General features: G+C 42.7%; 1 protein-coding gene across 1 annotated transcript; it reads right to left on the bottom strand.

Moving 5' to 3' along the window:
* Positions 1-85: 85 nt before the first annotated feature.
* Positions 86-14,565, bottom strand: LOC121612590 (protein-serine O-palmitoleoyltransferase porcupine-like). Its single transcript, XM_041945583.1, has 13 exons — positions 14,505-14,565; positions 13,450-13,592; positions 13,069-13,261; positions 12,362-12,405; positions 11,414-11,595; positions 11,196-11,326; positions 7,536-7,661; positions 6,135-6,235; positions 4,887-4,963; positions 4,480-4,543; positions 4,078-4,163; positions 849-959; positions 86-467 (listed from the first exon to the last, which is right to left on the bottom strand). The coding sequence occupies exons 2-13, from the start codon at positions 13,583-13,585 to the stop codon at positions 366-368; spliced, it is 1,353 nt and encodes a 450-aa protein (XP_041801517.1). The 5' UTR covers positions 13,586-13,592; positions 14,505-14,565; the 3' UTR covers positions 86-365.
* Positions 14,566-15,713: the final 1,148 nt, after the last annotated feature.

The following is a 15,713-nucleotide window of genomic DNA, read 5'->3' as shown; positions in this document are numbered from 1 at the left end:
ATAGTAAATAAATTAACATGACCCTCCAGAGTCAGTCTCACAGCAGATAATCACAAACCAGGACCTTGTTTGCATTTATAGAAAGATTTAATGTAAAAAAAACAACAACAACAGCAGTAAAACAAACGAACAAAAAACTGGAGGTGTGCGCTATGTTCTCTGCATCCACCCATCTCTCCTTAACAAACTTTTCTCAGTCCCAAACAGGTCTCAAGAGGTTTCACATCCAAAACCCCTTCTGTTTATCTTTGAAAAGCGCCTCAGCACAGATGCAGTCATCCACCTGTTTTGATATTCGCTGACACAAACCCACAGCATTATGAAGTATTTGGTGTCTTCCGGCCTTTCCACCTGCTCCAATGATGTCACTGAATTAAGCGGTAGAAGACCCAGCAGGCGAACACAACCCAGTGGCTCGCCCAGTTCAGTTCAGACCACCTCTGGATGGTGTGGATGGCTGCGTAACCCTGCAGACAAGAGCCAAAAAAGCACTGCTATGGATACAAAATTGTGACCCAAATGAGCCTCTCTCAGTCTCATGTGTCAGTCTATGTAGGCCTGATCATTACGGTGTATGCTGCTCTAACTTTTCATCTCTAGTACTGTTTCATCCAATGTTTTAGTAGCCTCTGGCATTTTGGAGCGCTGCTAAGCTTCCATCAATTAAACTCAACACATCCTGGACAGATGTTTCATCTTAAAGCAACCCAAAGGGCACAGTCCCCCCCTTTCCTGGGAGGCGTTTCATTTTTTTTAAATGTAGATTGGTGTCCTACACTATATCTTGACATTTACGTGGCATGTAAATATTCCTTTCTCCTTGGGCCCAGTCCTTGGGGTCCTCCTACCTCTTCCACTTCCTGTTCATCGACTCCAGGATCAAACATGGAGCCCAGGTAGGTGAGGTGGAAGATGACCAGGAAGCTGAAAACCAGGTTCAGCAACATCACCCAATACTCCTACAGACCAAAGGAAAAAGAATAAACTGTGGAACAGCTACAAGAACATCTTCATTATGTTTCTCAGTCTTTTAAACTCTTAAAGTAAAGCTTTACTCCCCCTGAAAATCCTGTCTTTGCTGACTCCCTGTGGTGTAATATCTCACCCTGCTGCAGTGAATGTGGAAGTGTACTCCTGGACCCTGTCACATCATTACTGGGTGTGGTTGCAAAGCACATTTCTGACAGAAGTGAAACGGGGCTTAAACTTTTAACCAAAGTGGTCAGCACGCACAGCTTTTCAACCTGGCGTTAAGTTAGCATGACAAATCTGACCACTGATGATATTTATACTGTTGAACAGAAAAAGTAGTGGGATGCACACTACTGTATTTTCTTTTTAATGACATATTGCAAAGCACTGTGAGCTGCATTTTATGTATGAGAGATGCAATATGAATAAAGTTACTAATTTTATTGTGAGTAGTGGATGACTATTAAAATGCAGCAGTCGTGAATGCCCCATCACTGCCTGCCCTGAACTGGTACCAACTACTGGACACTGGAAACAACTGTAAAACCTGATATATTTACACTTCATCAACTTAGCCGAACAATTTCTTCATCTAAACCATAAACCTAACTGGAAGCTTAGCTCACTACACTTTCCAAGTGAGCATGCCTGTGAATATTCTCATTCATCCAGGTCAGTGTAAGCTTTAGGGCATTCAATCGTTCGCAGCTGGACCTCGTCAGTTTGTACACAACACAGAAGGGCTAACTCTTTAGGTCTGGACTCAGCTGTTTACCTGCACCTCAAGGAGGAAGCACACTCCTTTGAGGATAAAAATGTGCATATTCTGGACAGAGAAGACAGATGGTTTGAAAGAGGAGTGAGAGAAGCCATCTATGTCAAGGTTGAAAAACCATCTCTGAACAGAGGGGGAGGTCTGAGACACCACCTATCTCCCACATACAATGCTGTCCTTTCATCTCTCCCAAAGAGATTCAAAGATTTAGCCTCTGAAAATAAACAACAAAGCCATTCACACATGGCTCAAGGAGCCCCCCAATGACAACAATGGGACAGTAACGAGGCAAACGACTGTCGTTGACACCCAAGGATTCCACCCTACCCCGCCTTAATGGGGGATCGTTTGCCTCACAATAGAGTGATACTATTCTTGGTTTTGGGGGTTGGCCTCACTCAGAGGATAAATGCTTGAACCTAACACCATTGCATTGGACTAGAGCTGTCCCATCTAGTCTGGTGAGCATGAACTGATGAAGCCTGCTCAGATGAGAGGCGAAACGTCTTCTAAGACAAACTGACGAGGTCCAGCTGCAAATGATGGGATGCCCTAAAGCTCACTTTCCAAGTAACTTTCCCGACACTGTGTCTGTTACTTCCATAGGGAAATGGACTTGATAGGCATCCTAATGGTACACAGACTGTTGTACTTATATAATATACTTCAGGTTTTCTGCCAAGTAAATACTGCTGAGATGCCTAATCCTACCCCTTGTGTAACTCTTAACATTCTGCCTCCCAAAGCACACAGTCCTATACCTCTTTTTCATTCCTATTCCTTACCATACCATACCATACCATTCCTATTAAATCTTTGTTTCTCTCCAAAGATGCATTGCCTTACATTGTTAATAGAGTAAAAGAAGGTAGAATCATGTTTTGAGTGGACTAACTTCTAGTGATACGGTGATATAATACTGTCAACCATAATAAAAGAAAATGCTGTGATATAAATTTTAGTGATATCGCTCTTCCCTCTCTGAAGGACATATGTAAAAACCTGGATTACCTGCAATATTCTGCTGTTAAAATGAAGTTTGTGTACTTGGCCCCAAACACCCCCAAAACACATATAGTTTCTCTACAAACTATATCTTATACAACTGTATTTCCATTAAATAACTGATGCAGAGAAAACTAGTCCATGCATTTGTCACTTCCAGGTTGGATTATTGTAATTTCTTATTATCAGGTTGCCCCAATAAATCTCTCAAGACTTTCCACCTGATCAAGAATGCTGAAGCATGTGTACTGACAAGAACTAGGAAAATAGATCCTATTTCTCCTATATTAGCTTTTCTGCACTGGCACTCTCCACTCCCTGTAATATTCAGAATAGAATTTAAAATCCTCCTCACCTACAAAGCCTTAAAGCACCAGTATGTAGGATTTAGTGACGTCTCGTGCTGAGGTTGCAGACTACAATCAACTGAATACCTGTGGCCTCACCCCTCCCTTTCCAAGCTTCTAAGAGAATCTATGGGGGTGAAAAACTCCTAGGAAGAGGATATGCTCCCTCTGTGGCTATCAAGAGCTTATTCTACAGAGAAACAAAAACTCAACATGTATAAAGATATGCCTAATTACCTTACTATTGTTTTATATTTTCACTTCCTTAGAAATCAATGTTATTTTCCTTCGCCTATATCAGTGTTAACAGACTCCTAAAACACATAAAAAATCTGCAATAATAATAAAACAGTCCTCTTCAGGATCCCAGGCAACAAACAAAAATTCTCAGTTGAAGACTCATGCAATAGTTGGCCAACGAAAATAAACCCAAGTAATGCCTCTTGTGTGTGACAGACAAGCTCCTACAAGATTCTCAGCCAATTCCCAAGTTACTTCCCATAGTCTAGCCAGTGCACTGCTGTCGCCTTCCTGGAATGACCAGTCTTGGAGCCCAGCGGTTTCATGGTGGGTCCATGGAGTAGAAAGGATGGAGTTGGAGAATGGTCATTGTCCTGCTGGAACTTGGCTCAGGGTCAGAGCCATTGAAATCACTGTGATTGAGCTGAAAGTGGCAGCATCCTATTTTAACACATGTCCCACCGACAGCTATCTACTCCAGGAGAAACCAAAACTCTGAGGACGCTGATTAACGCTTGTCACACATGATGGAAAAGTACACACGACATGATGTGCCGGGCGTCAGAGCAGCCAGCAGCTGTGTCAGCTGTCATGTTCAAGGAAAATCTGTTGAAAATGGAGCTTACCACAAGCGAACGGTCCTGCTTGGAAAAGGTAAGCACAGTTTAAATGCCTTGCCTTTGCTTACCGTTGCCTATTGTACTTTGCTATATCAGCCGAGAAGAGCTGAAGTTGTACCTTCTTGTGCTGATGGCTGCAGTCAGAGGTACAAGGCCTTGACAGGATACAGGCACTGAAGACGGATGCAAGCTTCTTTCTCAGAACTGAGGATGAGAAATAAAATGAACATTGATCGTTCAGGTGTGAAGACAAACTGGCTTGCCTTTATTAACACTATCACAGAAGTCAACAGGTCACAAACGTAGTTGTTAATGTGTATGCACCACAAATGCTGGGAGCAGTCACCTGCTTTAGAGCAGATTTGGGTCCGTCCTCTTAAATTAAGTAAAAATTGAATTTGTGGGTTTTGTAAAGTAATTCTTGCAAGTGAAAGTGAAAGCAGTGAAAGAGAATTTTATTCCACTGTCTATGGTTCAACTTTCATAGTTAAACACGTACAAGCAGAAATGCTATTCATACCATGTTCAACATATGTGATGAAGCCCAACGAGAGCAGGACAGCTCCCAGGTGAAAACTCAGGCCCTGGAGAAAATAACCAACATATTAAGATCAAGTTGTGATGAATCATTCAGTATCTCACAAAAGGTGCATACTGCCAAGATACGCTGCTAACCTAATTCATTTTCAGTCACATGCAATTGTCATTACAAAGCTGTGTCTTCATTGGTGTTTTCCACAAAGAAAAGCAGAACGACAGTTTTAAACGGGTGGCAGGAGATAGCTTATCATTGTTCCCATACTGAAGTGAATATAGATGGACTTACAACAAAAGAATAACTGCCTGTAACATGATTGGAGTATTTTGTAAAATAAAATGGCCAACAATATTGTAAAGAGCTTTGGATGAAATTATTATCTTACTAACATGCAGTAAGGCGCTGGCTGTATATGTCACCAGAATGGCTGGAAAAGTCCCCAGTTTCATGGCATTTTTAAAGACATCTGAGGAACATGGAGGACAGAACACAGTAAACATACAACATAATGAAAACAAATACAGCTTTTAATGCAACTTTGATTAAAACTTGTAAATAAAGATTGTTGGTATGTTTTAATGACTTCACACTTAAACCACAAAATACCAGAGGATCTGCACCTATACTAATATCAATACTGGGTCCACTACTGTGCTCATAAACTCATTACTGTAATCGTAACACTACTCCGATACAAGCGCACCTTATACCACTTTACAGCAATGTGGCTTTAACCTCTCGTCAGTTGAGGAGGTAGGTGGAGGAGGAGTAATGTCAGCAGCAGGAAATAGAAATAACACATTGTGCAGCAAACGCTGGAGAAGTGAGAGAAAATGTTGATCTTATCCCATTAATGCATGTAACAAACTTAACATCTCATCTCTCTTAGTTTTGTGCTTCGTTGTCTTTTTTTATATTGGATTGAAGCCAAGGCTTTATAATGGCCCCTGCAAGAAACCTCAATTTTGTTGTCCTTAAGACACAACTTTCTAATTATGCTTGTCATTGTCAATTTGGAAGACCTCCTATCTCTTTCCACCAGTGCTTGCCCGTGGTAGGAACTGTTGGGTGTCTGTAAATAATATTCTAAAGAGTCTGCTCTATATAAAATGTTATATATAAAATGAAAGACAGAAATCGCCACATTTGAGAAGCTGAAAGCAGCTAATATTTGGCTGCTTAAAAAAGGCTGAAACAATTAAGTGATATTCAAAATTATTGCAAATTAATTTTCTTGACTGACTAATTGGTCAGTTTTGCAGCAGTAAACACCAGACAAAGAATCTTCCACTCCACAATGAGGAAATAAGAAGATAAAACAGATGATTTCATGCAACATCAAAGCCATTGTGTCCTTACTACTTGAACGGTAGATGATGCATATATGCCAAAAAATTTGGTTTGAAAACGGCAGTCACAGGAAAAATCAGGGGAATCCAAAAATATGTAGGAATCATTTGAGGTCCATGAATGTCCTGCCGGTAGCTTTAGAGCTATCTCGCTCCCTGACCAAAGTGTTGGATGGACCTGTGACCAGCATCTCGCCGGCCAAAGAGACTGTGGGGTTTGTTCAGTCAGCAGTGTTAAGTATAGTAATGCTTGCGTCTTTAACAGACAGAGCAAAGGCTGGGACTTACAGGTTTTCAGCCAGCGGGACATGGGGATGTTCCAGGACGTCACCACCGTGACCATGGAACGAGGCATTTCCACACTGAGAGGTTTCACCACACTTAAATCCCTGCACAATAAACACACAGATACATAACACTGGGGAATACAGTATTAGGGATTCAGTCATTTCAAGACATATGGTGGCGTTTTTCTTGTGGGTGCCAAACGGCAGGCTCTTGTCTGCTTTACACTTTTGTGAAGCACTTTATGTGAGCCTGTTTGCACTACTGCAGTTTTTTAGTGTTACTAGTGTTGGGTATGTGAGGTTTTGGGAAGATTTTCTTGGTCGCTTACACCCATGACGAGCTACTACCAGCGTGAAGCTCGACATCCTTTGGCATATATACAAGATGAGATACGGAGACACCGTCTGATACTATTAAAGCCTCTCTTTCATCAATTATCAGGCGGTCACTCACCAACAAGACAAATCTAACCGCAGTGGAGAACAACAAGTTCACGGTCCAGCGGCGTGCACAGATTTTTTTAAAGGGCAGGGGCGAAAAGGAAAAAAAGGGCACATATAGCGGTCCTCGCCACTGAAGAGGTCATTTTAGCACGCGTTTTGGCGTCCAAGAGGGCATTTTAGCACGCGTTTTGGCGTCCAAGAGGGCATTTTAGCACGCGTTTTGGTGTCCAAGAGGGCACTTTAATGTGTGTTTTGGCCCCCAGGGGGCACTTTAGCATGCGTTTTTCAACAATTGGGCCACGAGGGGGGGCGGTGCCCTAAAAGATGTATTTAAATACAACCCCGTATCCCAAAAAGTTGGGACACTGGGGTAAAATGAATGTGAACAGAATGTGATGATTTGTGAAACACCGAAGCCCCTTTTTAATCAACTGTTGAAATGTTGAAACTGAGAAATTTCATTGTTTTTTGAAAACAATAATAAAAATTAAAGGAGCCTCCCAGAGAGGTTGAGTCTGTCTGAAGTAAAGATGGGGAGGGGTTCATCACCCTGTGACAGACTGCGCTGAGAAATAGAGCAACAATTTAAGAATAATGTTTATCAATGTAAAATTAAATTTGGGGATTTCATTGTCTACAGTACATAATGTAATTTAAAGATTCAGAGAAGCTGAAGAAATCTCTGTATGCAAGGAATGAGGCTGAAACCAATATTGGATGGCCGTGATCTTCTGACATCACTGCATGGGCTCAGGAACACTTTTCAACGATACATTGCAACATATGCTGCTAAGATGACAACGTCTTTTTCAGGGAAGGCTTTGCTTATTTCAGCAAGACAATGCCAAACAGCCTGTCACACATATTACAACAGCATGGCTCTGCAGGGAAGGGGCCAGGTGGTAAACTGGCCTGTACCACTCCTGTATCACAGCAGCTCAGCCCCAGCTAAACTTACCATCTGACGTTGTCTTTTTCTTCAGTGAAGCCCGCTCCAGCCAGCATGCTGGTGCCTTCACTGAGGTGACCCACAAAGTAGTTGCTGAAGTGGAAGGACACTGCATTCTCATAAGCATGCAGCCACCTGTTTAACAGACCACATACAAATCAAAGACACATCTTTTGTGACACTTGAACTTCTCCTAAAATGACCTCTGAACCTGCTCTGCAATGAAGTTAAGTGTTTCTCTGGAATAGATTATTTACACTTGAGTAATCTGATTACTCTCACTTTCTGTAGTAACATAATTTCAGAAATATAAGCATAGACAAAAAGTTCACATGAAGTAGGGTACTGACGTCACACAATAACAGCCCCATATACAATCATTTGTTATCACATGACATAAAGGACCATACCAGTGGTTTTGCATGTTGAAGACAACAAACTACTAGTACTATGTGCTTACACCTTCTGTGAGTGTCATTTCCTAAAGCATGCAGCCATATTTTGGCTTTTTGGTAAATATGATTTCAGTAAATATGTAATTTGTCCTGTGTCCTGCTAACTGATGAGTGGTGGATCGGTTAGCAGGACAGATGTTCTGTTCTGACTGGACAGTTTCCTGAGGCCCACCGTGGTTCTGATCAAAACATTGCAACTAGTCACCTCGCTAGTCACTAGTCCAACTCACCGGAGGACTATTTCCTCCTTGGAAGACTCCGGTTCAAACTAATACGCTTAACAGTGTCTAATGTGTAATGACATCATGTCTGACATTTTCCTGTGAAACTTTACACAGTTCATTCAAAATTCATGTCTGATAATTATTTGTACTCTGTTTAATTTACTAACATCAGAGCTTTTGAATGTGATGATATTTTGCAGCTGAATAGTAAAGTTCTGTCATCAGACTTTCTTCAGCACCTGAATGCACCACTAGGAAGAATTCATGGATCACTGTGATTTTAACACTATGCAAACTCAAGTAGATTGAATGTAAACCCAGTGCGGACATGTGAATGACTGCCAGTAATGTAGCTAGGCTGAGGACACAAAGTCATGGGTATGATCCTTCAAGTTCCATACTTAGTTCACATGATGATATTTCAACATCTCAGTGACAATTGAGGACACTCCATCTACTGATGAAGACGGTGAGATGCAGTTGAAAGCTCCAGAAGAAAATGTTAAGTGGATCTTGAGTTCAGAATGTTTTTGTCAAAGTATCTGATAGTGGATTAATATAACATCACACTCCTCAGCGCCATCAGCATCGGGTTTCTGGGGCTTTAGCTGCAATGTTTATTGACTAGCCTATGAACTTTCTGAAAGAGGAACAAATCTATAATCAAATGTAAATAATTTAATTCCCAACCACTATAAACCTTGCTGTTTCCCGTGGATGCAGGGAGTGGGCTGTGTGGATGCAGGGGATGTATGGAGTGGACTGTGTGGATGTATGGAGTGGACTGTGGAGATGTAGTGGATGTAGGGAGTGGGCTGTGTGGATGCAGGGAGTGGGCTGTGTGGATGTAGTGAGTGGGCTGTGTGGATGTAGTGGATGCAGGGAGTGGGCTGTGTGGATGTAGTGAGTGGGCTGTGTGGATGTAGTGGATGCAGGGAGTTGGTCTGTGTGGATGTAGGGAGTGGGCTGTGTGGATGTAGTGGATGCAGGGAGTTGGTCTGTGTGGATGTAGGGAGTGGGCTGTGTGGATGCAGGGAGTGGGCTGTGTGGATGTTGTGGATGCAGGGAGTGGGCTGTGGAGATGTAGTGGATGCAGGGAGTGGGCTGTGTGGATGTATGGAGTGGGCTGTGTGGATGTAGTGGATGTATGGAGTGGGCTGTATGGATGCAGGGAGTGGGCTGTGTGGATGTAGGGAGTGGGCTGTGGAGATGTAGTGGATGCAGGGAGTGGGCTGTGTGGATGTATGGAGTGGGCTGTGTGGATGTAGTGGATGTATGGAGTGGGCTGTGTGGATGTAGTGGATGTATGGAGTGGGCTGTGTGGATGTAGTGGATGCAGGGAGTGGGCTGTGTGGATGTAGGGAGTGGGCTGTGGAGATGTAGTGGATGCAGGGAGTGGGCTGTGTGGATGTATGGAGTGGGCTGTGTGGATGTAGTGGATGTATGGAGTGGGCTGTGTGGATGTAGTGGATGTACGGAGTGGGCTGTGTGGATGTAGTGGATGTATGGAGTGGGCTGTATGGATGCAGGGAGTGGGCTGTGTGGATGTAGGGAGTGGGCTGTGTGGATGTAGTGGATGTATGGAGTGGGCTGTATGGATGTAGTGGATGTACGGAGTGGGCTGTGTGGATGTAGTGGATGTATGGAGTGGGCTGTATGGATGCAGGGAGTGGGCTGTGTGGATGTAGGGAGTGGGCTGTGGAGATGTAGTGGATGCAGGGAGTGGGCTGTGTGGATGTAGTGGATGTATGGAGTGGGCTGTGTGGATGTAGTGGATGTATGGAGTGGGCTGTGTGGATGTAGTGGATGTATGGAGTGGGCTGTATAGATGCAGGGAGTGGGCTGGACTGGGCTTGTAGCTCTGTCAGTCAGTCTGCAGCCCTCTCTGGCATTAATGCACAGCATGCTATGCTGCTTCCACTCGGCTGTCTGGCTCACACAGCACAACCCTGTCTCCTAGAAATGTCATTCATTCATTACTAAAGTGTTTTCAAAATTACTTTGCCGTTACAGCGTAATTGCTTCCTGGATTATGTTCAGAGATGTTTCTTTGATTGAATTAAATACATTTATGCACCAAAGATTGTGAAAAAGAATCTGTATTAAAACCGACTGATCCTTCCCTAACCTTAACCACAGGGCTTTGCTAGCCATCTATTTTGGCAGAAAAGAAATGAAATACTTGGTCAGTGAACATTTTACCGTATCAACATTTTTGCAACTTGCCAGGTACATTAATTAACAACATTTCCTCATTAGGTGAGGAGAAAACATGATGTTTCCCTCAAAATGCATTTGCTGTTGCAAATTAGTTGAATATAAATATCATTTCTAGCAGACAGGGCTGCACAGCAGCAGCAACAACACTACACCAAAGACGGAAGATATGAACTTAACTCCGACTAGTGACCCTGGATTTGAGAACCACTCGTTCACTGTCTAATGTATCGTAAACCCTAACAGCATATCGGATATCTGCTGCTGTTGTGTTCTGACATTATTGGTAGACAAACGTAAGGTAGACATTCAACACTGGTGCCATAGGTTTGAGAATTGGAGCCCCTAATGATTACAAATGCAGGGCTCATCCACCCAGGCCTCAGCCCCTGATCACACTACTGGTAATCAAGGACAGTACTGTTACACTGGTGTTTGGAGAGATGGCCACATGCTTTCTAGCAGTATGAATACAGTAATAATGGGAGCAGAACAGCATTTTCTCAAAGACATGATCCAATAATAATCTCCCCTGTGCACATCTTATGTTAAACACTCTGCAGTCAATTTACGACAACCTGTGGGGAAAGCTATTAATTCTCACCCTGAAAACAAGCCTTACCTTTCTCAAATGTATCTTGGAAGCAGGGAAAGAAAGACAGACAGTACGTTCTCATTCTTCTCATATTGTAAAAGCTGTAGTATTGGCAAAACTAAAGAACTAAAGAACTAAGTTGCAGTGGAACAAAGATTTGAATGAAAATGTGCCTTACTTCTGTGTGACTGTGCTTCCATGGATTGGGATGAACAAAGTGAAGAGGTAAGGGGCGATACAGGTGGAGACCAGCAGACAGACCTGACTCTTCAGGAGGCTGAGGGAGGAACTACGCAGCCACAACCAGCTCTGAGGAACAATAACTCATTACTTCCAGAGCACGACACATGAAGCATAGCATGCACACAGAGGAAGCAGGAAACATCAATTACCCACCAGTTTTCTGCCTTCAATGGCATTTTTATAACTGGAGAAGCTGATCCAAGGGCCGAAGACAACTGTGCCCACAAAGAGAACATAGCCCACAAACTCAGCTGGGGAGGGCAGGGTGCCCACTGCTCCTCTGTCCAGGTCAAACGCCAGAGAGATGGCCTTCATGGCCACCACCATCTGAGAGCCTGACGCGCACGCACACGTGCACGTGCACACACACACACACGCGCGCACACACACGCACACGCACACACGCACACGAACACACACACACACACACACACACACACACACACACACACACACACACACACACACACACACACACACACACACTTAAAAAAACAACACTACAACTAGCATCATGGCTGGACAAATGGTACAAAGTGGAATCCCTTGTTTTGTGAGTTGTAAGGCACAGAGCACAGCTGCATGGTCCTGAAAAACGTTCATACTGATCTTTCTTTCTGAATATATTGCAACATGTTTAGTGAATACAATGAAGGTGAAAACACATTTAACATTATTTCTTTTTCCTGACACTGAAATGATTAAGGGGACACTTCTTGTTCAGTTCTACTTGGTCTACAAAGACTGTTGTTTAAGGGCCTCTGTGGCTATTGAGGGAACTTTCTGAAGCTACTTAGTTGTTCTTTATTTGAGTAGACGTAATTTTGTCACTATTACAGTGTGATCACACTGCTTACTGAAAATATTCTTACAGTGTTTAATGTTAAAACATCTGCTAATTGAAAAAAGATCATGAAAATGATGTGTCAAAACACATGGTTTTTCTTTTTCACCAACTGACAGAGAGGCTTTATCCCTGACACAAAGTAGTAGCTGTGGAAACACTACAGTATTGTAGACAATAATTAAAAAAATTTATATTATTTTAAATAAACAAAACTTCCATGACAGTATTGTCAGACCAAATAATGAAATATTTACCTCTTATTTTATGCCAAGTCACCATGTCAATTAAATGCAGCTCTCTGAAAAATAGGCAGATATAATATAATATAATACATATAATAAAACAACATAACAAAACTTGATTCTATGCCAGAATATACAAGGTTTACAGAATTATTCATGAAATGAGTAAATGCGGAATTTGCATGAAGTTTCAGAGGAAACTGTAAAATCAGTGTAGTGTAGAAACTGACAGTAAAATCAACCGATGCCAGGGTACCATTCCATCAACAAAACAGCTAGCAGCCACACAAATAAACACAACTCATCTGTGTATATCATGGCCTCTGCGCTCACGGAGACGGATGGTGTGTCACTTCAGCTGGGCATTGAGCCTCGCTACGTTTGATGTCAAAACGTTGTGTCACAGGACACAGCTAACTCGTTACTGAAATCTAAATTTTGTTAACTTTAGAGGAATGAAAAAGGTCTTTACTCAGCACTAGTAACAAAAAAATGAAAAGAGCACTGACAAACTGAAAATAGTGTATGAGAGTCATGTTGCTGTTTGCAACATGACATCACTGCAGTGCAGGGTGTGGAAAAATCATGTAGCCACCACTTGTTGGAGGAAAAAAGCACACTGCCTCAGGACAACTGATTTTACCTGTTTTTTTTTTGTTGTTGTTGTTTTTTGAAAGCTGTGATTATCATATTTGTGATTTTTTGCAGTGTTGTCTCACCCAATGAGGAGGTAGATGAGGATGACGAAGGAGAGGAAGATGCCCCTGCTGCTGGAATGTCGGCTGAGGAGCAGAACGAGGTAACAGAGCACGCTGAGCAGCAGCACCCACAGCATGTGCAACTCAAAGAACAAGAAGAGGCCGTACATCCCAGCCAACACTGATGCTACATGTTTCACAGTGGACGCACCTCCTGAGGAACACAAGCATGAAGCCCTTGAATTATGAGTCCAATGCTCGTCTTGGTTGAATCTGTGTTGATTTAACCAGGTGTAATAAATGTGTGTTATAAGGAAAAGTCAACATCACTGTTACATCATAGCTAAGCTGAACCTTGCTGTGAAGGCTCCTATCTGCTGATATTCAGTCAGGGCAGCTCACCCAGTCTGAAGCAGAGTCTGCAGATCACACAGAGCAGCAGCAGCCTCCAGACCTGCTGTAGGCCCTGCTGGACTGTACTGAGCCCACAGCTCTCAGCCAGCTGCTGCCACACTTCCAGCCTGCTGGACATGTCCATCCTGCAGCTGCGCACACACACACGCACACACACACACACACACACACACACACACACACACACACACACACATTTTGTGGAAACTATGGAAAGTTCTGCAAATCAGCTAACATGGCAGGATTACATTTACAGAATATTTGTCATGTCATCAGCGTGATAATGTAGCACATCTCCACCAGGCATGAGGCTGGACACTCAGCCTGGCCTGACAACTATGTTCTCATTAACGCGATTAATCATTAGGTCTATACAACTTCAGAACATGACAATCACGATTTTCTTAAGGCCAATGTTACCTCTATTCAGTTTACAAGAAACAAATACTTGATATATATTTGATTTGATATATAAAATAATACGTTGTAATTGTAACCCATTTAATGCTATTTCCAACCCATTTACACCGTTGAGGATTTAGACAAATTATTAGAAATACCTCTGAACAGCAGAGTTACAATTACAGCCCCCATGAACTTGAATCAAGACCTCTCAACAGTTTTAAACAAAAACGGAACTTTCGCGAACGGAGGATTTATTGCAAGACTGTGGTATGAGACTGCTTTGGTTTTATCTCGGTGGACATGATAGCGCATTCTCCACACAGCCCACCTTTCCAGACTCAAGACAAGCTACCTTCAGGACTAACGTTACAACCGTTGGCAAGCTAACGTTAGATATATATATATATTTTTTTTACCCAGCGTTAGTTGGTTGAATAACTTTCTAACGTCATCGATAAAGTTAGCTATAACGGTAATTATTCGAGGTTAGGCGGATGTTAGTTGGCGTTGGTTCTGCAAAAGAAATCAGAGCTTATTCTTGAAATACGGCTGAGTCTGTCGTTACGATCTTAACTGCTGTTTGAAGTGAACCGCAAAGAGACAGGCTATGGTATATAACGATAAACTCAGAAACTAACCTGTGGAAGAGAGGCACAAGCTACTCTTCTTCTGCTGCTGCTTCTTCTTCTTCTTCTTCTTCTTCTTCTTCTTCTTCTTCTTCTTCTTCTTCGTATTTTATCGCTCTTATTCATTATTGGTGGATGAGTCGTTTCATAACCGCCGTGGTGCAGTGCTGCCACCAGCTGGATTGAAGTGGGTATTGGCGTTGTCTTTCCTTTAGGCTTTCTCACGTCAAAAGATATGCACTGTGTGTGTGTGTGTGTGTGTGTGTGTGTGTGTGTGTGTGTGTGTGTGTGTGTGTGTGTGTGCGTGTGTGTGTGCGTTTAAAAGGAGGAGGGCCTGTGTAGACCAGCTATGGGGGCTTCTACAGCACCTCTTCAACCTTAGCCTGAGCCAGGAGAAAGTTCCGGTGCTGTGGAAGACATTCTGTGCTGTGCAGAATGGACCAGTAACACTGAGGCTGTCTACAGAAAGGGACAGAGTAGACTTCTTTCTTGAGGAAGCATAGGTCCTTTAACGTGCGCAGCAAGATGTTGCAGATCTTTTACCAGTCTGTTGTTGCAGTTGTCTTTGCAGCCATCTGTTGTGGCAGCAGCATCAGAGAGAGCAACACAGAGAAACACAATAAACTGATAAAGAGGGCTTGTTGAGAGAAGGATGTTGCACAAACTGCTCAACATAATGGACAACACTTCACATCCCCTGCATGACCTAGTAATCAGAGAGCAGAGTGTTTTCAGTTGGGGGCTTCTTCATCTCCACTGCAGTCAGGACCACTACAGAGAGTCATATACTGACTGACTGAATGACTCCCCTCTGTACAAGGACAGGAGACTTATCTTCTGAGGGACGTTGCACATTCAACTTTATTTTCCAAAGTAACTTTGCACGTTCAACTTCAATAGTTATAATTTATGTAGGGGATCATGTCGAGTGACTTGTTTACTATGGAGAAATAAACACCGACAGGATGAGATAGAAGCGGAGGGCTTTATTTCTCCATAGGAACCAGCTCACTATACATTATCCCGCTTAGAACACAGCTTACTACTAAGCATTCAATAAAGTGACACTAAAAACACTGATTAAAACATATTTTATCGATTTAAAATGAGCCTACTCTCACCTGCCACTGCTCTCACTGCGCAGCGGCTCTGAAAGTAAACACGTACGTACGTACACAAAGGTATATATTTTTAAAATAGTGTTTATCTAACTCCTTCATG

The sequence above is a fragment of the Chelmon rostratus genome, chromosome 10, assembly GCF_017976325.1.
Source record: "Chelmon rostratus isolate fCheRos1 chromosome 10, fCheRos1.pri, whole genome shotgun sequence".
NCBI lineage: Eukaryota > Metazoa > Chordata > Actinopteri > Chaetodontiformes > Chaetodontidae > Chelmon > Chelmon rostratus.
Note: the sequence above shows the minus strand (reverse complement) of the source record. Positions and strands in the feature narration are given on the sequence as shown.

Coding starts and splice junctions, on each gene's coding strand:
- LOC121612590 (XM_041945583.1), bottom strand. CDS start 13,585: ATGGACATGTCCAGCAGGCTGGAAGTGTGGCAGCAGCTGGCTGAGAGC. Junction 12,406..13,068: donor CTCATCTACCTCCTCATTGG/GTGAGACAACAC, acceptor CCTATTTTTCAG/AGAGCTGCATTTAATTGACA. Junction 11,327..11,413: donor CCATTGAAGGCAGAAAACTG/GTGGGTAATTGA, acceptor ATTGTTCCTCAG/AGCTGGTTGTGGCTGCGTAG.